The sequence below is a fragment of the Macrosteles quadrilineatus genome, unplaced genomic scaffold, assembly GCF_028750875.1.
Source record: "Macrosteles quadrilineatus isolate MER2022 unplaced genomic scaffold, UCM_ALF_1.0 Scaffold_5__1_contigs__length_97177068, whole genome shotgun sequence".
Lineage (NCBI taxonomy): Eukaryota > Metazoa > Arthropoda > Insecta > Hemiptera > Cicadellidae > Macrosteles > Macrosteles quadrilineatus.
The window spans coordinates 53994516-54020012 of NW_026542598.1; the positions used below are offsets into that span (position 1 = coordinate 53994516).

Here is a 25497-nt window from a genome sequence, read left to right on the forward strand (position 1 = left end):
TTGTTATTAAGTAGGGCATTTACATGTTAATTACAGGGAATTAGGTAACAATTCAGGGTTGATAATCTTGGGTTTATTGTATAGAGAAGTATACAACAGGTCCTTGGATCATCCATTTCAGACAGGGAGGGGGATAAAGTAGGCTAGACAGGGACGAGGGAACTTAAAAAAATAGTAGGTTATTGGGGAGCTTAAGGGGGGAGGGTTTACATTTTTGAGTTAGGGCGTGGAAGTATATTGGTAGGCTAGTCAGGGTCTGGGGTAATGGGGAAGTAGGCTAGAGGGGGGCATCGTGGGGATGGATGATCTAATGACTTGATTCTTTTTGGAGGCATAATCCTTTATTTCTCTGAGAATAGTGGGAATAGCAGGGGGAGGGTGGTTCTAGGTAATCCGGATCTACATTTGAAGAGTCAAGACACTGGCAAAAGAGACGATAGAAGTGAAAAATATTAGAAGATGATCATCATGACAGCATAATGAGAAGTCTGAAGTCAAGAAACTGAGAAAAGGCTACCTGTAGTACTCCAACAGGTTTGTAAAATACTAACTGTTATAACTTTTTATATCTGAATTATCTATTAAGCAATATCTGCATTATCGAGGTAAGTATTATCAGGAAGTTGGCTGGATTTATGGCTCAACTGTGTTGGTTCAATGATACATGTATGCACTAGTAAGGGAAAGATTGTGATTTAATACGAGGGCAGGTTTTTTTAGTAAGGGCTTATTTTGCATATAAATCCGTAGTTCGCTTGTACGACACGAGGCTCATAACCATTTACTGGCATCATTTGTGAACAGAATGACACATCTCTGTAGCTGTCATGTACGCTTCGTTGTCTGTTTGTTTTTTGATTACAAGAAACATATCCGATGCTGACATTAATTAAAAAAACATCAGTAATTTCTGTGGTCTCAATAGTCTACTCCATTTGAAGTTTTCATGATTGAGAACACTTGTTATTCAATTAATCAATTTTTAAATAAAATAAATGGCGTTGTTGGTAGGATTTAAGTATACTATAATTGTAACAAGGCTAATTTTAATGTACTTAATTTTATTTTTATGTCTTAGAAATAAGACTGAGACCATTGATGGTACACCTTTACATATTATGAATAAAGAAATATTTGATTTGATTTGATTTGAAGTCTATTGCCAGTTGATAGACGAAAATAGGGTAAAGTGATGAACATTGATATTTTGCGTAAACAGAGTAGTGAGTTCGGAGGTGGATTTAAATATTTTTCTGCTGTTTCATTGAGACGTAGGAATTGGCTAACTCTGGAACTCGCTAACTCGGTCGTGTGTCGGAACTGGCTAACTCTGGAACTGGCTAACCGTCCCAGTCAGGAATTGGCTAACTCCGGAACCCGCTAACTCGATTTTGTCCCGCGGCGGAATTCGCTAACTCTGGAAGTCGCTAACCCGGCCGCGCCCACTGCACGGAGCGTTGCCAACCTTGCACGACGAAATAGTCGTAATCTGCCGTAATTCAAAACGTCAGTGTCAATAAAGGTAATTGTTACGGTATTGGTTTCTATTATCAAATCCATTAGGGGGAATATAATAGCTACGTAGCTCAAAGCAATTAAAATGCAATTATAACATCATTAAGAAGTTATTTATTATGTTGGTTCACCTTGTGATTGTTTCTTGATGATTGTAGAGTTTTATTGAAAGTTTTACCCAAGAACATGGCAGTCATAAGGTAAACCAACATAATAAATCCTTTGTTCTTGAAACTGGGAATGCCACATAAATTCTAAGAGGTTATATGGTTTTGTATTTTGCTGTTACACGTCCAATGAAATTGTGTTATATGATTTATATCTAAAATGAATGCCAGTGTTATAGGAAAATAGCAATACATGAAAATTAGTGAGAATAGTAGACCTACCAACTAAACCACGAAGAGATTGTAAAAATGTAAGTGAGCTCTCAAACACGGATACAAAATTTAATCGTGATGTAATTGACCCTTGTCTAATAAAGCCTTAAACCGTGTTTTATAAGTAATTCTTCAAATTAAAGGTTCGTTGTTGACTCGTCAAACTTATGTGTAAAATATTGCATACGTTTCATAACAGTTAATCCTACTGTAATTTGATTACAATTATTTGATAATTGTAGGCTTAACCTAGGCAATTGACAACTAAAGCAATGTAAACCTATGCCTATATGCAAAAAGCTAGTTTTTTTTAGCCTAATCCTAAGATTTGTTTAATTTATTATTAATTTTGTTATATGATTTGGTGTTGGAAGAAGGATAGATTTAAGAAAGGTAAAGTCAAGGTCATTTTAGTTTAGGGTTTCAGTTTTGTAGATGTCAACAACTGTGTATTTTTTTAAATAGTATCCGTCGTTATTATTTTGAGTAACTTTTAATGTGGTTTACAGTGGGTTTCTAAGTGTCGCAAAAATGTTAACTTTACAAGTTGTTTACAAAAGTATGCCTATCTATTTATATATGAAATCAAATGATGAAAAAAAAATCTTCTCCAAATGGGTTTCGAACCTGATATCTACGTGTTGTGAGCCTCTTACCTTACCTCTGAGCTATTTGTTTATTGACACAATGTGTTTTCAAGCGGTCAAATAACAGCCGACAGTTGCAATGGTCGCAATACTTAAAATATTTTTGATACTATGATTCTGTTATGACATCAAGTAGCTGAATTGTTTTTTCTGGAGTTGGAGAGGAGACTATTATTTTAATATAGATTCATTAATTACAATTAGTAATGTTATTTATTACTGTATGATACATTTGTAAATGCCTAATTAATTAATTTTTCCCCTAAAAATGTTCAACTACTAAATCTTTGCTTAAATAAGTTAACAAACATTAATTAATTCAATTATTTGCATTTATTATTATTATGTTAACCCTTTGTTGCCCAACCTCTGAAAATTGGAAAAATAAGAAAATATTTGCTGGAAGATGTTTTTATGGATCAAATTAAGTTATTAAATATCTCCATGGTTACTTGTAACAGAAAAAAATGTTATTTGGGACTTGAGGGTCCCGTTGGAGGACTTAAGAGTCCCGTCGGTCGACAAAGGGCTAGTACCCTATGGAATCCAGTATGTGCTGCAGCCTGGTGGACTAAGTTTGAACTACAAGGACATGCTGAAACTGTTGCTAGGCAACAACTACAACCAATAGGAACCCTAGAATGGCCTAATTGGCAGCAGCTGTTCTGAAAAAGCAATGCTAGTCCCGTCGGTCGACAAAGGGTCGAGCAGGTGTTCGACTTTATCTAGTCAACGCTAGTACTCAATCATCTAGTACATGGTACAACTATCACAGCATCATCTGATTACATTTTATTATAGATCAAATTTCTCTACAACCGTCTTAAATATTCTGCTGCAGTGGCAAGGGGTGGGGTTTGGGGTCACCCCCCCCCCTTGACGAAAGGATTTTGCCCATAAAAGATCATAAAACCTTATAATAGTCCTAACTGTATAAATGTACATTATTGTGATTATTAATTTGCTTTTCGCATAGTCAAAGTAAGTTACAACTACAGTATTATTGCTCAATAACATTAGGTTATTGAGTTGGATACTTAAAATAAGGCAGTGACTAGCTGGATAGTAGCTATCTATCCAGCCTAGGCTGGTCATCGATGAAGAGGAGGTAATTAGGTTGTCATTAACATCTTAGTTCAGTAATAAAAACTGTAACGTTTAAAATAACAACTACCGCAAGTTTTACTCATTGACCTTGAAGCTATCAGCCGATTTTTTTCTTTTTTCGTCTGCAAGATGGCGGGTGGTGAGTCTGAAAGTATTTGTAGCTCGTGCGATAAACTAGTCCAGAATCGTCATAACGCAGTGAAGTGTTATGGGTGGTGTAAAAAATGGTGGCATATCGCCTGTGCTAGCATTTCAAAAACCAATTTCGATCATTTTAAGTGTATTTTTCAAATGAAAGGAATAAATTGGTACTGCCAATCGTGTTCAGAACGAGTTGCGATCATACTGGCGAACGACTCCGTGAACAACTCGGGATTCGGAACTGATGAGTCGTCTAAGAACTGCCCACAGAACGCTTCGGATCTGACTCAAATCATTAAGGAGCTGAACGAGATAAGGAAAAGTAACTTGTCTATGTCTGAAGGGCTCACTAGACTAGAAAGTGAGAGCGAAATTATTAGATCTAAATTAAATCAAGTTTTGAGTGATACTTGCCAACCTACCAAGACTCTTGCGACAGAACCATCTCTCCAGAACAACTCCCGTTCAACCAGTTCCAAGCAGACGAATCAAGATCGGGAAGATGATGGTTCCTCTACCATAAATGTTATGATGACGCCGGTTGATAACCCCAAGAAAGCAGATTTTGACCGTGAACCATTACCCTGTGTTTGGAATATTGAGAAGACGTCTGTGAATGGAAATAACGTAATATCCAGTGACTCTTTCCCCGAAGTGAGTGCTTCTAACTCCATCAGAAACCCATGGAGGACAGTTAGGCACAAGAAGAGAACTACCGTGCAAAATAGGTCTAATCCTAACCTAGAAAATGGAAGGCCAGAACTAACGAATCAAGAAACTGTTAGGCCTACTAAACCTAAAGGAAATGGCAGGCCCACCCGGAAAGTATTAACTGGCACTGGTAAGTTGACAAACAGTAATGACAGTTCTAACCTGAAGGCAGTGAAAAGGACTAAATTTATTTTTGTTTCGAGACTTCAACCTTCGGTCGAAAAGGCCGATGTCGTAAACCATCTTACATCATTCAAAAGTGGCGATTATGTTGTTGAAAAGCTGAATACCAAGTATCCAACCTATAACTCCTTCAAAGTTGGTGTTCCAGAATCGCTATGGGATAGCATTTTTTGTGAGGACTTTTGGCCGGAAAACACTTTCATCAGTGAATTCAAACTTCCAAGGCGCAATTTAAACTCTCAACGCACGGCCGAGACTGGGGCAAACATAGCCTAAACCCAGTAAATGATAACCTTAATGTCTTGTTTCTTAATGTGCAGGGGTTACATTCCAAGGAAAACATCTTAGGCCTACATGCTGTGAGTAATCAGTATGACTTTCTCTGCCTTAGCGAGCATTGGTTGAACCCAAACGAGGCAGGTTATGTTATCGTTGAGGGTTATGAGCTTTCATCGATATTTTGTCGTAAAACCCATATAAGAGGTGGCGTCGCAATATTCGCCAATAATAGCAAGCCTACTAGGCCTACCTTCCAAGTGTTGGACATTGAATGTTTTTGTCATGAAATAAGCTTTGAATGTGTGGGAATAGTTTTAGATAATCCTAAAATCATAATTGTTTGTATATATCACTCTCCTGCAGGGGATGAACTTATATTTCTGAATAATCTGGAGCTACTACTGATCCACCTGAGTAAATTGAAGATGAATATTGTTATTGGTGGCGATGTAAACTCAAGATTTGATGTTACCCGAGATCAGCCTAGTGTTAGAAGATTACTTAACCTACTCAGGCAATTTGATTGTGTTTACTTAAATGACAAGCCTACTCGCAAAAAAGCTTGTCTGGACAATATTTTTACAAATGTCCCGACCAACTCCTGCTCCACACACATCGTTCACCCTGACATAGCTGATCACGAAGGCCTGGAGTTGAGGCTAATAACGGCATCAGAAGCTGCTAAACCATATATTGAGGAAATTATGCACCGCAGTCTTTCCCCAAGGTGCTTAAACAACTTTAAAGCTGAACTGGGGAATGTGAACTGGCCTAACATCCTGAACAGTAACCGTGCGGCCGATCAGTCAGCTGAAGAGACTTTCAATTTATTTTTTAACAAGCTGATTGATATTTTCAACTTAACTTGTCCTGTTAGTTACCTAACCGCAAAGAAGATTTCCGGACGTAAGGACAATAGGCCTAAAAGTGGAGTGGCCTGGTATAGTGATGACCTCAAGAAACTTAAGGAAACAGTTATGGCTTACCGTACTGTCTACATGAACCTTAGAACTGATGCCTCGTACAGTGCCTACAAAGAACTAAGAAACCTCTATAAAAACGTTGCGAACAGAGCAAAATTAGCCGCAAACGCTGACTTCATTGAGCGATCAGCAAACAAATGCCAAGCAGCGTGGACGATAGTAAGGCGAGTTTCTGGAGAGAAGAAGGAGGTCAGCAACAACCATTCTGCCGAGGACTTCAATAGATTCTTCATCGACTCCGTAAACGATGTTCGAGCCAGCATTCCTGTGAGTCCCCTGCCTGCGGATCACTTCCTGCAGCAAGTGAAGAGGCCCAGCACCCAACTTGAGTGGAATGAAGTGTCATGTGATGATGTGCTCAGTGCAGTGTCAAAAATGAAATCCTCAAAAAGCAAAGATGTGTATGGTCTCACAAGCAATATTGTTAAACACATTATCTTTGAAATAGTAATGCCCCTTGTCTTTTGTATCAACCTATGTCTGAAAGAAGGTGTTTTCCCAACCTCCCAAAAAATTTCTCGAGTCATCCCAATTTTCAAAAAAGGGGAAAAATCACAGATTAAAAATTATCGTCCTATTTCTCTGGTCCCTATAATTGGCAAGATCATTGAAGCTGTCATCAAACCTCAGGTATGTTCTTTTTTTGACACAAACAAAATTTTTTCAAATTTTCAATTTGGTTTTCGTAAAAGTTTGTCTACCGTGGATGCCCTGGACCACCTTGTTTCTAAGATTTTGAGAGCTTTTGAGGAGTCGAGCTTTGCTCAGATCACAGCTTGTGATCTGAGTAAAGCATTTGACTGTATTGATCACAACATACTCATCACTAAGCTGGAGTACTATGGCATCCGCGGTATACAGCTTAAGTTTTTTGATTCATACCTGAGAGAGAGAACTCAATTCGTTGATGCAGGAGGCAAGATGTCAAGCTGCTTGAAAGTTAGCTCAGGTGTGCCACAAGGCTCGATTATAGGCCCCCTTCTTTTTATCACAGTCATCAATGACCTACCAGCCAATATTAAAAGATCCTCTACCATCATGTTTGCGGACGACACCAATTTTTTGAGTGTTCATCCCAACTTTTATGATCTTATGTCAGTAACTGAGCTCACAACTGATTCAGCTTATATGTGGTTTAATGCTAATAGCCTTTGTCTTAATAAGAATAAAACTCAAAATCTATTGTGTAGTCTTAAAAACATTCCAGTAGAGTCACAAGATGTAAACAATGAAAATGTAATTACAGTTTTAGGAATAAAAATTGATAAATGTTTAAGCTGGTCTCCTCAGATAGATTTGGTTTGTGCAAGATTGTCCAGAGTAATCTGTTTGCTTAGAAATCTTATGGGTGTTGTACCTGAAACCTACATAAGGGTAGCCTACTTTGCATTTTTCCAATCCATAATTAGCTACGGCTTGATTCTTTGGGGAAACAGTAGTCACATAAGTGAAGTGTTAATACTCCAAAAGAAGGTAGTTAGAATAATAAACAAAGCTCCAATTGAAGAGCATTGCAAACCATTGTTCATAAGAAGTAGAATATTGACTGTGATTAATCTGTACATATTTATGTGTTTACTTAGGGTTAAGAAAAATACTAGTTCCCATGTTTATAGGTTTAATATCCATTCACACAACACACGTAATCAGTTCCTATTAGACGTGCCTTATTGTAGGTTAAGTAAATGTAAAAATAGTTACCATGTTATTTCATTAAGATTATTTAATAAGCTTAGCATCAATGCCAAAGAATTGGACCTTAAGTCATTTAAAAAAAGAGCTCAGGATTGGTTACTTTTAAATCCTTTTTATGACTTAGAAGAATATTTTAAGGTTGACGAAGTTAACTTTTAATGTCCTCACATTTCCACATTGTTTTTTATTTGTAAGCATATGTATTAGTATAGCCTATTTTGACTTGTTTTTAGGCTTGTTTTGTTTTGCCTAAAAATAGGCTGTTTATGTAATAGCTGAATTTTCTTGACTTTTGTCTATTGCATTTGTTGTAAATGTTGAAGGACAATAAAACGTTTCTGATTTCTGATTTCCGATTCTTTGTTATGCTTCCATTTTATGTTTGTCAAATAAATTGTGACGTTTCAAAAACAATAATGTGAGAACCTAATGCATGTAAATAATGGTAAAACCCTAGTAAAATTAAATAAATATACAATGCATTTCAACACATTAGACTATATAAAGAAACACAATTTATAAAATGATCTTAGTAATTTAATGAATAATGTGCATTAGAAGAGGCAGGTGACAGAAAATTGAGGAGACGTGTTGTTAGTTTGCAAGGCCAAAAAATTAGTACTACCAGCGGGATGCGAACCCCGGCACCTTCAGAATTATCAAAAATGACACTTGATAAAAATAATCCTCAAATAAAAAATACAGCACGGTGGCAAAGATAAGTTTGTTAATAGTCTAGTAAAATTATGATTTGACCTGGGCAAAATTGCTTCATAAGCCATTGAAGTGATAAAAGTTTTTTCATTTTAGCTCTTGATAATTAAAATCGGACGTGTTATAGACTAGCTACAAACCCTAAAACAATATTAAATTTAACTTTTTAGAAATAAGGTTTTATTAAAAGATGTATATCTCGGGTTGCTAATATGTCACCAAGTTCTTTCTTCAAGAAGAACTGTTTATATTATAACTGTTTATAAAAACTGGAGATATAAGAAAAATTGTCTACAAACATGTTCAAACTACGAAACGTCCATAAGAAATGTATGGGGGTACGACTTTTTTGTTTTGTAGTCTTTTTGCATTGCCTGTTTTGATATGTTTACTGTTTCATACTATAGTATTCATGTTTACTGTTTCCTATAGTAGTTTTTTTCACATAAATGTTCAAACGTCTGAGAATAATGTCCTTCTTGGTGAAAACCTCGTACTACCGTACAGTATCTGATAGGCCTATACTGCCAACCCTAGAGTGATTATTGCAAATGGTCCATTCTTCTATTATGACCCATTGTGCATCTGTGGGTGTAAACAGAACGGACTGTCTTGTTCTGCTTCATGAGGGGAGTGCCAGATTAATGAATGTAAGAACATTGAAACAAAATGATAAGCTATTCAAATGAATAAAAATCATAACTCGCACGACAGACATAAAATAGACCTTTAAAGAGTCATATTATAGCCTATCAAGGAAAATCGTTCACGGCTACAAACCCGGTCTACCAAATACGAACTTGATAATTTTATTTACAGCATTTCATATATTTAATGCAATTTATTTGAAAAAAAGGAGCAAATTACGGCCTATGAAAATAAATATTTCATCAACAAAAGAACGGAACGAACTATCTTTTTACAAACGAATAAACAACAATTAAATCAGAATATAATAACGCATTTTACACGCTAATAATAATCATAACAATAATAATAAACATAGCCTACTTCTCAATATACATTTATTTAACATCAACCACATTGCTCTTACTGCGAATTATTCACTGGATACGATATTATGGTACCGATACGATCGTAGGTACTACACTTTCGGCAACACTGGCCAACAATCTTCGTGCTTTGCTCCTATTGGCCGGCGCGCGACGATTCTGATTGGAAGTTAGCGAGTTCCGCCGAGGGACCGAGTTAGCGAATTCTGTCCTAGTACGGAAGTCACTAACCCGGCTCTAAAGCGGGTTAGCGGGTTCCGGAGTTAGCCAATTCCGAAACCGAACAAGTTAGCGAGTTCCTCTCATCGACCAAATTTTAAGATAGGGCATTTAACATGGGGTTAGCGAGTTCCAGAGTTAGCCAATTCCGCGGACCCGTTTCATTAGTTATGTTTGAAGCAGTGACCGAAGTTAGGACAATTCTACATTCCGATTCTCATTAACTACAGTCAGCCTTGGATGTCTGAAAGAGGTCAGTGAAGCAAGCAAAGTTTAATCAAATTCAACAATTGTCTCGATAGGAACTGATGAACATCCGTTGTTCGCCCTGTTCTTCAAATGTTTACTACCTTCTAGGAACTCTCTAATCCGTACAAATTTTTTACGACAAAACACTTTTCCACAAATAAATTTGTCAACTGGAAACCGTAATTAATAAGGACTGAACCCTTTCTTACAGAAATGCGTTCCTATGTTAAAATTGAAGCCAATGTTTAGTAAAAATTAGTGTCGATTAGTGTGATTAAACCAATAGTCAATGGTTTAATGTAGTATTGCAAAGGAATTAGCAAGGTACCTACTTAAGTGGTATATTGAATTTTAACACTAACCGAAACATGGGTGACACTTAGGTAAATAGAAACATCCGGTTTTAGAGACCGGACGATTTTTCATCAACAAATTTCATGTAAAATCTTAGATTTAGTATTTTTTTAAGTATATGCGAGCTTAAGGAAAGTAAAACATACATTTTAGTACAAATATATGTGTTATAAAAGTAATATTAATTTACAAAAAATGTAGGCTAATAAAATGTATAATAAACCTTAAACATACAATATACTGGATACATAAAATAAAAAATAAAAATCTTCTTGTCTGAACTTGTCTTTTATATACAGTCACAGTCTATGCACACTTTACGGGTTTTTTGAAAAAAAAAATAAGCCTTTGCATAAACAACTGCCTACAAAGACCGGCAGCGCGATATACGTTACTCGAAAGACCCGGCACTAGAGACCAGCACGTTTTCAAAATGGAGACACTCACTCAATGACCGCTGATTGGGGACTGACGCTGATGGGTGGGGTAGGGAGAAGAGTAGGAGGGGCAAAGGTACTGAGGGGTAGGGGCACGCACGTCCAGCAGTTTTGCCACTACAGGAAAATCAATTTTCCGTCCGGTCTCACAGACCGGTGTTTCGGTTAAAGTGTTAATAAATAATAAATAATGGTTTAAATACCTTATACTGTCAAGTGATCATTTGTAGTCCAAATATAAGCTACTACAGTTTCGTTCCCGATGGGAACTTCATCAGGCTGTCAAGGACATCAAATTTCGTTCCAGAGGAAGTCGTTGAAGTTAAAATCCATCCATGTCATACATTTAACACACAAACGTTTGGAACGAAATTTGATGTCCTTGACAGCCTGATGAAGTTCCCATCAGGAACAAAACTGTAGTAGCCTATATTTGGACTACAAAGGATCACTTGACAGTAAAAGGTATTTAAACTATTATTTATTATTACCAGTGATCCGGAGGCTAACAACATGAAGTTTTAATAAATACAGTTACAACAAACCATAAAATCGTACATTAAAATATGTTAACAGTTAAAATATTATATAATTACTTTATACAAAATGCAACATACCGTACTGATATTCTAACATGTTTAAATATTATTTCGCCATTACATTGCTTATAATGGTAAAATAGTGTGCATGTAAGACACATTATATTGTGTATATAATCATATATTCATGCTGGGGGCCCCATATTGGCAGATTTGCCCGGGGCCCCTGAAGCCCTAGGTCCGGCCCTGCATGTTGGCCTGACTTGAAGAATCCTAACCTCAAGGTGTCTTATACGAATGGGCAAAATGTCGAATAATGCCATAATGTTTAAGCTCAAACACATCCATAAGATCATACTTTTCTTAAAAATATATTCTCTTTGGTAAAACAGGTGAAGTAAAACAATATGGTTTTGGTTTGTTGAGTCAATGATAATGGAGAGTAAGATGACTCACCTCTCCTATGGAGTAATTGAACTGTCGAGCTCTGATGATCATCTCCATTTGAAACACATATCCCTTAGAGACACAAGACTCCACCAACTTCTGTAGTACGTCTTTCTTGTACAACCTGCAGCAGAAATAAATAATTGATTTTAGGTTATTGAAAACAGTTGATACACAGGCTACCCTAGAAAGATAAAGATTTTCTTGTGAGTGATGTTAAAACATCAAAGATGTATTGAGGGCTAAGAAATAAACATTATAACTGCAATAGCGTAACATGTTACATGGTAAACACGAATCACTCCTACCTGTGTGTGAGGGAACACATCATGATCGGAACATAGACAATTAGGTTAGAGGCATTCATAGTGAGGTAAAGGTTTAGTTAAGAGGGTTCCTCCTGCCAGCTGTTACCATGTAAACATGGTCCTACAAAAAAGAACCTAAAGTGTTAATCAAATTTAAATAAATAAACAGTATGCACAATTATCTAAACTATGCACTGGCTGAACTGAAACTTTGTAATTGTTTCTTTAAGTACCGTATTTACAAAATCATTTTAAAAATTGTAAATTAGACCTAGTCTTTTTCACGTGCGATTTTAACTTCCAAACAATAGTTGAACATTATTTTTGCTCCACCCACTACAAGCTCTGATATGTTAGGAGCACAACAAGCACACAATCATTGGAAACGGAAACAAATTATTTTTAGAATGTTGAGAGCTTGTACCGTAGAGGGATATTCAGGAACACTAACATGTTTAGCCGCCATCTTGAATTGACTGGGGAGAACCCTCTTAACAGAAAAATACACTTGGAAAGGTATAAAAACTATAATTTAGATTCATTGTTACATGGTATACAGTTGAAACCATAGGAACTAGTAGCCCTAACATAAGCTACTTAGGCTACACTGTGGGAAGTGGTATGATATGCTGAAGGGTCCATCAACCCAACTTAAAAGGACCTTTTAGTGTTTTATAGACACTTCTGGAAGGCAAGCAGAAGGAGCAGGATATTCCAAGGAATCAATCAACCCCAATGTCAGAAAAGGTGTGTTTTAGTATTCTATATACAATTCATAACTTCAATATAGCTACGATTTTTAAGCAGATTTTAAATGATGGAGCGATTATTTTTAAATAATATTAACGTACCTGAAGCTACCAGTAAGGTCGGATGCCCCGGGTCGCAGTAGCAGCTGAGTAAGGAAGTTTGCGCCTCGGCTGATCAGCTTGCGTCTGAAGTCCCAGCCGTAGACTCCACCTGTGCCTACATAGCGAGTGCCGGACACAACGTCTAGGTTGTGTTTCTGTTGTAGGGCGATCATCTCCAGGATAAACTTGGGCTGAGACAGATTAAATTTGGTTTAAGTACTTTATTAAGTATCTTCATGTGAATTTATCCTGCTTATCTCACACCACGAAGCAGTCAGTGGTAACAGTAAGTCCATCCTGTCCTTGGGATCTAGAATGCTATTCCAATCAACCTATCCTATCAAGACCTTAGCTTTTCTGAATCTAAGCAGCTGTTAAAAGCAGCAAGTTTGTTGGTGATACCATAGATAAAACATAGTCCCTTAGTAGATTTCCCATCCTTGTGGAACAGCTGAAGCCAATTTTATTGTTAGTTCTGTCCGGTTTTCTGTAGATGTCATGTTTTGTTTGTATTTTGTTGTAACCAAATAAAACTATCTAATCATAAACATAACTTGTCCACTAGCTATATAACCAAACAGTGACACACAAATAATGAGAAACTAACCCTAAAGCAATAGAAACAAATTATAAACAAAACACGACATCTACATAAAACCTGACAGAACTAACAATAAAATTGGCTTCAGCTGTTCCACAAGGATGAGAAATCTACTAAGGAACTATGGTTTATCTATGGTGATACATAGATTTGATTGCATTAAAACCAAAACCCTAACTAATGATGTTTAGGACAAGGCGGATTAATAAAAAAATTCAAGAATGTAATTTTCAAGTATTTTATTTCATTCAATAATTGAACCAAAGAAAGGAACAATCTGTTGTATCCGCTAGTGGGTGGGGTGTCCGGAATAAATACTCGGGCGTGATGTTAATTGGGTTCATTTATTAAGCGGATAAGCAATAAAATACAAGTTATAATATCTTACTAATACATGACTACGCTAATATCACAGAGAATCCCCATTATTAAAAGGGTATAATTTAGAGAGAGGGCTACCTACTACTGAACCAAGGGTCGGGCAATGTAAATCTCCTATTAGCCTATCACCACATACCTGCTAATATCAGCGGGAGAATCATGACCAGCTAGTGGCCGCGCCTAGGCTGACTCTGACTGTAAGTTGGTGGTTCACAAGGACCGACCATATCTAACCTCAAGGTGGTGGGGGTTGTGACGCAAATGCTGGTTTCCAGAATTACCTCAAACCACATTTGGTACTGGATATAATGTTGCAAAATCTCAAAGTTAAAAACTACTTTTGGCTGAGCTCCCTGCTCCAGATATAAACGGAATCAAACTGTAAACTAATAAATTAACCCATGTGGATACACAACATTCGCCCCTTCTTTCTAAAAGTGAGACCACACTCAAGTGGTCTAACTTTTACCAAAAATAAAGAATTTTGAAAGAACTACGTGTTTTGTTTATGTTAAATGATCCTTGGCCCTTACAATTATAGGAGATACTCTAAGGGGAATTCTCTGCTTGTCTAAGCCTTAAAGCTACACCATAGCAATGTCAAAACAAATATCTAAAATATTCTATGGTTAAAGTATATTCATATTTGATACAAAATTACAACAACAAAGTCACAACAGAGATACAAGCTTATCATTGACCGGCTTCCCGCAGCGATAACGCCTGCGGTGGCACACGCCGCCTCAGTGAAACAGTTGGACATCTACAACTGTATGCACAGTGAAATGATGAATCATAATTTTGATTTAAATTTAAAACTTATCAAATCCAATATGATCAAATGGAATCAATTAATACTTTGCTTGATTTCATAAGCGACTATCTCCTCTAAATATTACCTAAATGTCCTAACATATGCACAATAAACCACACGACAATGATAATTATGTTATTAAAATTGGATCTCTTTTAAATATTACCTAAATGTCCTAACATATGCACAATAAACCACACGACAATGATAATTATGTTATTAAAATTGGCAAATGAATAAGCAAAATACAATACGAATACCAGTTAACACACTATAACACGCTAATAAACTTTTCCATCTACAAAATGCATCTCTTCTCTTCCCCGCTTAACATAGCGCATCCCTATCTGAACTACAATACACCCTGACTAATTAGCCAATACTCCATCTCTATTAAATCAAACTCCCAAAATAAACACAAAGAAATACAATACATCAATTTAAATCACAAAGTAAACACAAGACTATAATTGATTAATTCAAACAACACAACCCATCAATGTTACCACAAATATTTTTATTTTATTTTATACTTTTACTATTTTTATTTTTTTTATTTTTTTATTTTATATCTATATTCTTTCCTTTCATATATATATACCTTATACTTTTACACACACACACACCAAACAACTACCCTACTTATTACATCATATCATTATATCTTTGGCGAAACATTTCATATTTCCAAAATTTAACACCACTTTCTGCTTCTATACCCCGACAACCTTTATGCATATTTAAAATTGATTTTAACTATCTTTTTGTCTCAAAACTCATACAGCAGCCGTCACTGGCTACGTTGACTATGTTCACACCATCAGACACAATCAGGAATGTTGTGGGCAACTAGTTATCTGAAATATTTGCCTCAAGGGCAAGTAAATAAACAATCCTGGAGTTGGAGTTCTGTTATCTGTATTGGCGACAACAGCTGTTTGGCGCAGACCACACTACTGGCCTTCAAAGATAACGCTTCTGCATACCAGGTCTATTTAATGAATGACCAACAATGTCGAGGGGGTAAAGACCTCCACTCACCTCGCATACTACAGCTGTCTCCGTAGTACTGTCACCATGTGTCAATGCTTACTTTTGCCCAATTGTGACAATCCCTTGACGTATCCACATTAATGTGTGACTAAACCAATTACCACGTGATTCCCGAATTGTGCTTAATGGCTGTTCACAAAATAAATAAACTACCAATTAACAACAAAGGGTATATCCACAGTTAATGGAACATCCTAACGTTATGCATTCACACTCCATAATCCATTCATACAGACATTTTGCCTATGTTAACACTTTTTTTTTTTAAACACTATATATACTTCATTACACATTTAACATTCCACAATTAATTCATAAACACCAACATATCTAAGATAGCACCCTCAAACTTAAATTCTAAATAATACAACCTTCGCTTAAACACTTGAGGAACATACAACCCGTTGCATTAATACTGCTTACAACCTGAGGTAGAAGAGGAAGACAAATAACCCTGAGGACGGTATAAACATGACTAAAGGGACCGCTTGAGCCTCAATTGGCAGGGTGCGGTTACCCAAAACGAACAGGCAATCTTTTAGGACCTGTCCGGTTACTGGGGTGGCTCTTAACGCCTCGAATGGCATGTGGCTATTACGTGACAATTTTGAATTTTGATTACAATGAATTTCAATAGATTCGGAAAGACACATGCTTAGAGACCCGCCGTCATCATCAATTGACAATTAATGTCAACATCAATACATTTCTCATATCACCGCAGCGTTACTTCATATTTATTAACTGGGATTCGGTAAATGCACATGCTATATGTACACTTAGCGAACCCGGTACGCGTACATACACACGTATGTACCGCACCCGCGTCAACACTAACGCGTTTAGCACTGATCTTGGTGCTTACCATTTTGCTGCGGCTACAACATAATACATTTCTTAAATACTACAATACCATAATGCACACAAAATAACACAAATATTGCCCTTCACTCACTACACTTGCACATTCACACGAATTCACTGATTTGGCGATACTTCTGGGGTTACAAATTGGTTTCTTCTTGAGCTGAGGACTCCGCCAGGTGGACTTCTGCTGCTTGTGAACGGTCGAGGGTGGATATGAGGTTGATTCCTGCGTGGCTGCTCCATTGGACCCCTGCACTTGGGATGATTGCTCTCCGGTACGTAGTTGGAGTCGGGCTAGGCACCTCGCTGTCTACAGTTGATGATGGTGGTCCCGTCTGGGCTCCTTGACAGTGGCTGATCACCCAAAATAGCTGGACGACCTTTCCCAATGGCTTTCGACAGTAGCAGGTCAAACAAGCGATGACGCACAAAATGATTACTGTGCCAGCTTTCCACTTTCTTGAAATTTTCATGATTCTTGGATATCATAATAATGCATGTTCATAATTCATTCATTTTAGGAAATTCTTGAATTCTGATCGTTGTTTGCCTCACTTCATTTCTGCATTCAAAAGTCAATGTCATTGCTGTTGTTGTGCTGTACACCCACAGCCCTTGCGACGGCACCTGGTGAAACACAGTGTCCATTGGTCCATGATGCACCCGCCTCTGACAGACTCCTGGGGTCGTCGTCCCTCGCTCGGCTAACAGTTGAGCTTCACAGCTGGATTCACACGTAGGCACACTGGGAATAGTGGTTGACACAGTGCCTGTTGTCCCTGGGTACAGCGCTGGAGTTGTTCCTCGCTCAGAGTGGCATACCGCTGTCGATCTGGCGTAATAGCTAGATATGGGGACAGACTATGGAAACTTACATATGCCCTTAATTTCTGATCATATGCAGGGAGGTTAAAGACTCTAAACTACTCAAAGGATCTATCTGGGGATTTTAACAAAACAATAAATATTACTCTAATCCCATAAACTCAATACTTCTGACTAGTGAATACAACCCATTTTGTAAATTTACAGTATAATTTAATTGTGAGACTTGCAACTCCACTGATTGTGTACGCATTGTAAACTGACTAACTTTATTTTCAAAAAGTCTTGCAAGCCCTATAATATCTGAATGTGTGACTTTCAACCCGTCCTGTAATGTTTTTACGTAAATTACTTATTCCTAACTAACATAAACTAATTCCACCTGAATAATGGCTAATTTCCCCAATTTTATCATTTAAATTATAAAAATCTTCCAAGTCTAACGTTCCGAATACTTGACGCATACCTGTCCCTATAGAATCAAATATAGCCCTATTCCCCTTAAGTTGTCCATATCATCCTCCCAATCTAACAAAAGTTTCAGTTGGTCCGTTATCGCCCGTAAATGCATTACTCCCTCCTTCATCCGCATTAATTCATCCTCGGGAATAGGCAACCCTATCTCGGAAACGTTGTCTGCAATACTATACACCGCATCTGCTAACGCCGACACTAGTTCATCATAATGTTTTATATCTAAGGTTGACGCGACCTTCCACGCGTCCCCTGTAACTATCAAATCTCTTTCCTTGATGAACATTACCCCTGCTGGCAGCAATTCACAATGCCTTGCTCCACATACTAACTTCCCTTCGAGACCAGGGTCTAGTGTGGCCACGCTGCAGAGCGTGCCTGCAAACAAACGAAATACCGCCTTAGTAATAGAAGTACCGCCATATCTTACGAATTGAAACAAATAGTGTTAGTGCAACACATTGTTAATTTTTTTTTTTCCATTCTTTCTTACATTTATACCATACGCCTTTTACACCTTTCACTCCTATATGCATTTATACAACCACAACAGAAAATTAATAATATCAGAACAACGTCGCATACCTACAAACAACAACGCCTCGCGTTTCAGCCAGGAAGTGCATCCAAGTTTCATTCGTTAAAATACAAAATTAATTTCTTCCATTTAATTCAATAACATCAATTTACTTAAGGACTGGTTGCTGATTGATTTCTAGACTTGTGCCTAGTATTGTACGGATGAGTCGTTGCTCTCATATCTGGCGCGTCATCTTTATTATTGGACGGTGCCCAGTCAACATCCCTCGGATCATCAATCATAGTTAAATTACCAGTATCCTCCACACGGCTTGAGCTTTCCGAGCCTAATGACTCAGTCATAGAACATGGACTACCCCAACCTCGGAAAGTACTTTGGTCCGAGCTACTACTTGTGTTTGCCATATTCATATCGCCCGTGTCATCTTCTATTTCTGGTACTTCCGGCGCCTCGGTTCGCCGCTTCTCCGGGACGCGTGCCTGACCACTTCCGCCGTACTCCGGTCTAATTCCGACAATTCTTGGTTTTGCAAAAACCATGGCATCCGGCCGCAAATTTTGATCGATTCCGTCAATCACCGGACGTTCATCCGACTTATTACTTACCACAACCACATCGTCCTTATCGCTAAAATCATTACCCATAATTTCTTTGAATTTATCATATTCCAACACTATCTCATTTCGCAAACTTTCCCTGTTTGCTTTTAATCTATTCACATGTAAATTTGTTTTACGCTCTCCTAATTAAACTTCATAAACTAAATCTAATAACTTGGATAGAATGGTATGAGGCCCCGACCAGTACTTCACAAAATCTTTTGCCCCGATACATTTTTAATTTTTCGAATGAAAAATATATATATTGTATATTCCACATTAAATTCTATCAATACTTATTTTTATCATAATACAATTTACTCTATTCCTTAAATACATTTATATTTACCTTAACTGTTTTTAACGCTTAACTCACTGCATCTACTAAATTACCACATTCAAAAATTATTGGTTTTGTCGAGAGTGCATGTGCCAGTGTGTGCACTTAAACACTTTCCACTGCCTCTCACCCCAACTAAAATTGATATTATTATATGCCAACTCAATTAACGGTTTTGAAATTTCGCTAAAATTTTAAATAAATTTTCCATAATAATTTACCAACCCCAAGAAAACTACGTATTTGTTTAACATTTACTGACATAGGATATGTGCAAACAACTTCAACTTTCCTTGGGTCTATCTTCACGCCTTCACCACTGATAATATGTCCGAGATAACTAACTCCCGACTTAAATTTACAGATATCCCACTTCTGACACCAAATGTTGTATCCGCTAGTGGGTGGGGTGTCCGGAATAAATACTCGGGCGTGATGTTAATTGGGTTCATTTATTAAGCGGATAAGCAATAAAATACAAGTTATAATATCTTACTAATACATGACTACGCTAATATCACAGAGAATCCCCATTATTAAAAGGGTATAATTTAGAGAGAGGGCTACCTACTACTGAACCAAGGGTCGGGCAATGTAAATCTCCTATTAGCCTATCACCACATACCTGCTAATATCAGCGGGAGAATCATGACCAGCTAGTGGCCGCGCCTAGGCTGACTCTGACTGTAAGTTGGTGGTTCACAAGGACCGACCATATCTAACCTCAAGGTGGTGGGGGTTGTGACGCAAATGCTGGTTTCCAGAATTACCTCAAACCACATTTGGTACTGGATATAATGTTGCAAAATCTCAAAGTTAAAAACTACTTTTGGCTGAGCTCCCTGCTCCAGATATAAACGGAATCAAACTGTAAACTAATAAATTAACCCATGTGGATACACAACAAATCCAAGTTGCACTTTCCTTTATAGGCCTACCTATGGACATAATGAAAGTAATAAAAATTGGTATGGTACATCATGGTGCTTTTTTATATGCATGATTGTAAAATTGTTAGATAAAAATAAGGCTACCACTTACATGGTGAGATAGATCAGCGTCCATTATAATAATAAAATTTCCAGTGGCATGTTTAATTCCATGGATGTAAGCTGTTCCGAGGCCAAGCTTTTTCTCTCTCGGTTTCAAAACCTGAAAATGAAAATAGATTAAAAAATTATAGGCCCCCTACAGATATATAGGTATATATTTCATATAACTTATTGTAGGCTATGGTAAACTTCCAGTTAGGTTATAATTGTAATCAAAACCTATAATTCTGTTTATTTAAAAAAAAAACATAATCTAGGCCTAAATCATATTTAGCCTACCAGACAATTCTTTAAAAAAATATTGTTTGCAGCATTTTTATTTCTTATCAGCATTCTAGCCTAACATAATGTCAAAATTTAACCTGATGAGTTTTAAAACCCCTTAAAGTAAGTAGCCCAGGTACTAATTTAAAGAGATAGAAAGCTCAAATGTCCCCAGAGTAGGCCTTATAGGTAGTGCCATGCTTATGTTCAGAGCGGGGCCACGTACTACTAAAAGATTTATCCCCTGCCTCAAATCACCATATTGTTTGCTCATGATCATAGGATCAGTGGCGGGTTTGGGGGGGGGGGGGGTTGGTTCAAGGTGTGCAGCCCAGGGCGGCAGATTTTGAAGGGTGAGAAATTTTAGAAGTATATTTTCTTTAGTTTGAAACTTTAAAAATATATTTAGCTTACAAATAAACTTTATAACCTAACTAGGAAAGTCGAAGGTTGAAAATTATACACACTATAATGATCAAACCATTCCACATTTAACCTCTACCTACTAACATCACGCAAAAACCAAGCTTCCATCCCCGAAAACAGCCATGGACTCGTTAGAATCAGCAGACAGCGAAGTGGTGTGATGTCTCATTTTCTTGCGATTACTGATGCGAGCAATATCAGGTCCGGTATCCACTGCTTTGTTGACATGTTTATAATGTCACTGCAGTGATCATTTACCATTTACCATCGATGTCTTCTCCGCCGTCCTCGTAGAGAGGGGAATCGTCAATAAAACATATCAGGTGTTTGAAGTGATGTTTTGAGGTTAGGAAACGACAAACAGCTAGATGTCATGAAACTTTTTAGTACAGAATTGAGAGATAGGGAATGATTATATATATTTAGAATATTAATAGTATATTTCACTAGACTACTTAGTCACAAAAGTGGCCCATTTCGGGGCGAGATGGAAACACTATCGAGCATCGAAACGAGACTTTCGTGACGAGTTTTGAACAATACTTTTTATCACAATGAAAAAAAAACTACTTCATCAAACTTAAAAAAATCAAAACGTAACTTTGTTGATGTCAGGCAAAGTAGGCTATTGTTTGTGTTTAGCGAAAGTAATGTTTATGTCAGTAAAGAGTAAAAGTCAGCTGATCAAAAGCTATTTGTTTTTGGTGTATGAAAATTTACGATTTTCAAAGATCTCAGCTGCATGGAAATGGGCTATTTTCGAATACAGAATGATGAAAAGAAGTTTATTTGATTCCAGATCATGTGAGTTATGTTATTTCAATAGCCAAAAATTTGCATAACAAAATTAAATACCTCAAATCAATCTACATTACGTTTTTTTTTACTATTAACCATTTGATTCCATTACCTCTCCAATAAAATAAAATAGTATTTAGGGTCTATCTGTTGTAAAACAATGTTACAAACTAGGTTATGATAATTTTTAATCAAAACTTCATTTTACTTCAAAATTTTAAATCTTGTTATCAAACCACTTGTTTACTTTCATATTTAAAATTATTCTCATGGCTTTGGTAATTAATTACTAATGAGTTAGTATGCAATTAAAATATAATAAGAATAATAAAGTGATGAGAATAAACTAGCGGGTAGATTCAGCTACTCGGTGTGGATCTAGTTTGGTAAAATACACGTGATTTGAGAGGCATATATATGGCACTCATTTAGTCATTTGACCTCTGTGATTTGGCGTCAACCTGCCCCAAGAAAAGCGTACACGGTTGAAGGGGAGCAGCCAATTGTGGAAAGCCCAGGGGCGGCAAATCTTCAAATCCGCCTCTGTATAGGATGAAAAATGTATGCGATCACGGCAACATCTGTTATAATTTCTCGTGATTACGGCAAAAACGGTGGTAATTTTTTAGAAGCACAGCGATTCTTGTAACTTAGTAGCCCATGGCAAAATCATGATCGAAAGTTGTGATCTTAGTTTTTTAAAACTTACAATTTTTTTGGATCCATAAATTTTTTCCAACTGTTTTGCAGCTTCTAAAGTGCCATCTGGGCTTCCATCATCAATTACAATGATCTCGTAGTCGTACCCACTGAAAAAAAAAAAAAAAATAGAATCTGTAAATTGATGGGACTGTTAGGACTAGGCCTAAGTCAGTAATAGGTAACTTACCCATTAGGCTACAAGGCTGATTATTATATTTTTACCAAGGAAGATAAATAGCACATTATTACGATGAAAGCTGAGTGGGATGAATACAGTATACATAACTTAATATTTTAAGAACACCATGTCCTTAGGGCACATGATTCTTTTACATACCTAATGTAAGCCTGATTACAAGACCCTCTAGGCCTAGGCCTAAGATTAAACGCAGAGGATATTTACGCGTCCGGTAACCGAACGTAGATTAGGTGTCCGGCAGTGACGTCACCGGGTTGTGGGGGCCCGGAACACCATTACCACAACGATACAATGTCCAGCCATCAGTGTTCGTGGTGTAGTGGATAGAGTACTCGGTTGATATACAAGAGGTATCTAGATAAAATCCCATCGACAACACCACCTTTTTGTCAAAGATTTGGCTTAGAATGCCAATTCTTCTTAACTGTTTTTACGTTAGAATGATCTTTTGTTAGAATTTGAGTCATTTATAATTTTATATTATGAACATAATTTAAGTTAACCTTCATTTGATTTTTTCATACCGTAATCAGCAAGTTTGGTTTGGTTAGGTTATGACAGTAACTGCCGGACGCCTAATCCACATCCGGTTACCGGTACCGGACGCGTATCCTCTGCCAATATAAAAAGTTAATGTACCGGTAATTCCTAATTTAACTAACTTATTAAGTTACTGCCAGTTAATCCTAGAGACCACTCAGCAACCTCAGCTTACTCCCACAGAAAATAATCTAACTATGAATTCATTGGAAGCGATTTAGCCTCTGGGCAGAAACATCTGGATAGAATAACTTAAGCCTAGTGGAAATTGAAGGCTGCACTTTAGTTAAAAAAAAGTCCTACACTCATTCGAATGAAAACATCGATCAACCTAACTAACCGAATGAAATAATCGATATATCAAACGCCTATTCTAAATATCGTTATTTTTCATTCGAATAAGGGGTGCAGTTTCTTAACTGGGCTATGCTAATATCGATTGAAACTATCGATTCGATTAGTAAACCTTCAAGCGATTTTTTCACCATCAGCAAGTTTGGTTGGTTAGTTTAGGTTATGATAGTTTAATTTTACAATAGACATATTTAAAAATATTGATTATTAATCAATATTTTCAATTCGATAGTTTCAATCTGTATTAGCATAGCCCAGTTAAGAAACTGTACCCCGAATAAGAATAGGACGTAAACTTAAGTGCACCCTAATTTGAATTTCAGCATTTAAATAATCAACCTGCTTAAAAACAAAGCCAGAAGATTTCCTTCTCAAGAGGCCTTACTAGGACTACTCTGTGGAAGATTTTGTCTATGATTAGGCCAAGAATAAATTGTTGACCACGGCACACATCAGTGCTTTCAGTTGGAGACTTTCATCAAATAGGCTACAGTTTCAATCATTTTTAAGGCCTCTTGATATTGATAATGAGTATGCAGATGGAATTAGTTGTAAGTTAAGTCCATATTATTTTATACATTATATGACAGTACAAAAATTCCTAGGTCTACACAAAAACAACCACAAAAGGTATACAAAATATAGGGACATAACTTAGGCCAAGACAAACATGTTGTGCATGCAGATCCTAATTTATTTAAAGCTAGCCTGATTAATTTAAATTATTACCTCTCATCCATATATTTAGTTATCAGCCAAACGATAATTGGAAGATTTTCTCGTTCATTATATGTAGGCAGCAAAATTGAATATTTACAATTAAGATTACTCGATTTGTGTGCCATCTCACTGGAACGCAGATAAACAACGCTATTACTTCTGCTGATAAATACTTCTACCAAAACTGACGATGAAAATAATAAAATCACATACAAATGTGACCAAATAATTGACCGGGTAATATAATGAGCCAGATTTATTTACACAGCAAATTATTATCTTTGAACTTTGTTGCTGTTAGTTGGTTGACGTTGATACAGTTTCGTGTCAGTCTGTCCCTCCTGTCGTCTGTCTAATAAAATTAAAAGAAAACATTGTATTTTTATAGGTTATGTTTACCTCGTTTGTTTGCGTTGCAAGGTGGTACGGATTGATTAACCATGCAGCACAGAAAGTTCTAAGCAGACTGCTCCGAAAAGCATTTACTTTTTTTCGAGACACTGTCTCGAAAGACATGACTCCGAAATCCCGAAATGCACTGCTCCACAAATAATGAGATGCTGAGGCACTGCTCCAAATGAATATATATAAATACGGTTAGGCATGTTTCAAAAGTAGTTATTTTAATATTATAATGACTAAACTTACTTCTTTGTTCGCTTTAATTTTTACTAAAAATCCATTGACTATATACATACATACGGTAGGTATACGGTAGTCAATGAAAAAACGGAATGTATTTCTCGTTCATGTAGAGGCGAAGTATATTATCTCCATTTAACATCACCCTACAATTCCCTATATGTCCCGTACATACATTGATTCGTAAATATTTGAAAACAACATGTTTACTTGCTTTGGTGGGTAGACTTCCGTATCTGTTGGCACAAACAACCGAATGAAAATATCGATCGATATAATTATTCGATGTATTGTTTGGTTGGTTAGGTAAGGTTAGCCGAACCTAACTAACCAAAAGATATATCGAATGAAACAATCGAATAATCGATATTTTCATTTGGTTAATTGTACCAACAGATACGGAAGTCTACCCTACAGTATGACAAATGTTTGTATGCTGTAGTTTTTTTTTTCAAAATCAGCTCTATGCGTTTTTCATATAAAGTGTTTAACTATAAGTTCATATTTAGTTAATCTTATAAAGCTAAGCACAT

At 36.7% G+C, this 25497-nt stretch overlaps 1 protein-coding gene across 1 annotated transcript in view; it reads right to left on the reverse strand.

Annotated features, from left to right (window-relative positions):
• The window catches only part of LOC128994054 (dolichol-phosphate mannosyltransferase subunit 1), a 44282-nt gene extending 19639 nt beyond the window's left edge, over positions 1-24643 (reverse strand). The window contains exons 1-5 of the mRNA XM_054418270.1: positions 24332-24643; positions 22517-22616; positions 20309-20419; positions 12773-12963; positions 11623-11737 (exon numbers count right to left, since the gene is read on the reverse strand). Of these exons, the coding sequence (XP_054274245.1) occupies positions 11623-11737; positions 12773-12963; positions 20309-20419; positions 22517-22616; positions 24332-24447 (633 nt within the window). The 5' untranslated portion in view covers positions 24448-24643. The remainder of the gene's footprint in view (positions 1-11622; positions 11738-12772; positions 12964-20308; positions 20420-22516; positions 22617-24331) is intronic.
• Positions 24644-25497: the final 854 nt, after the last annotated feature.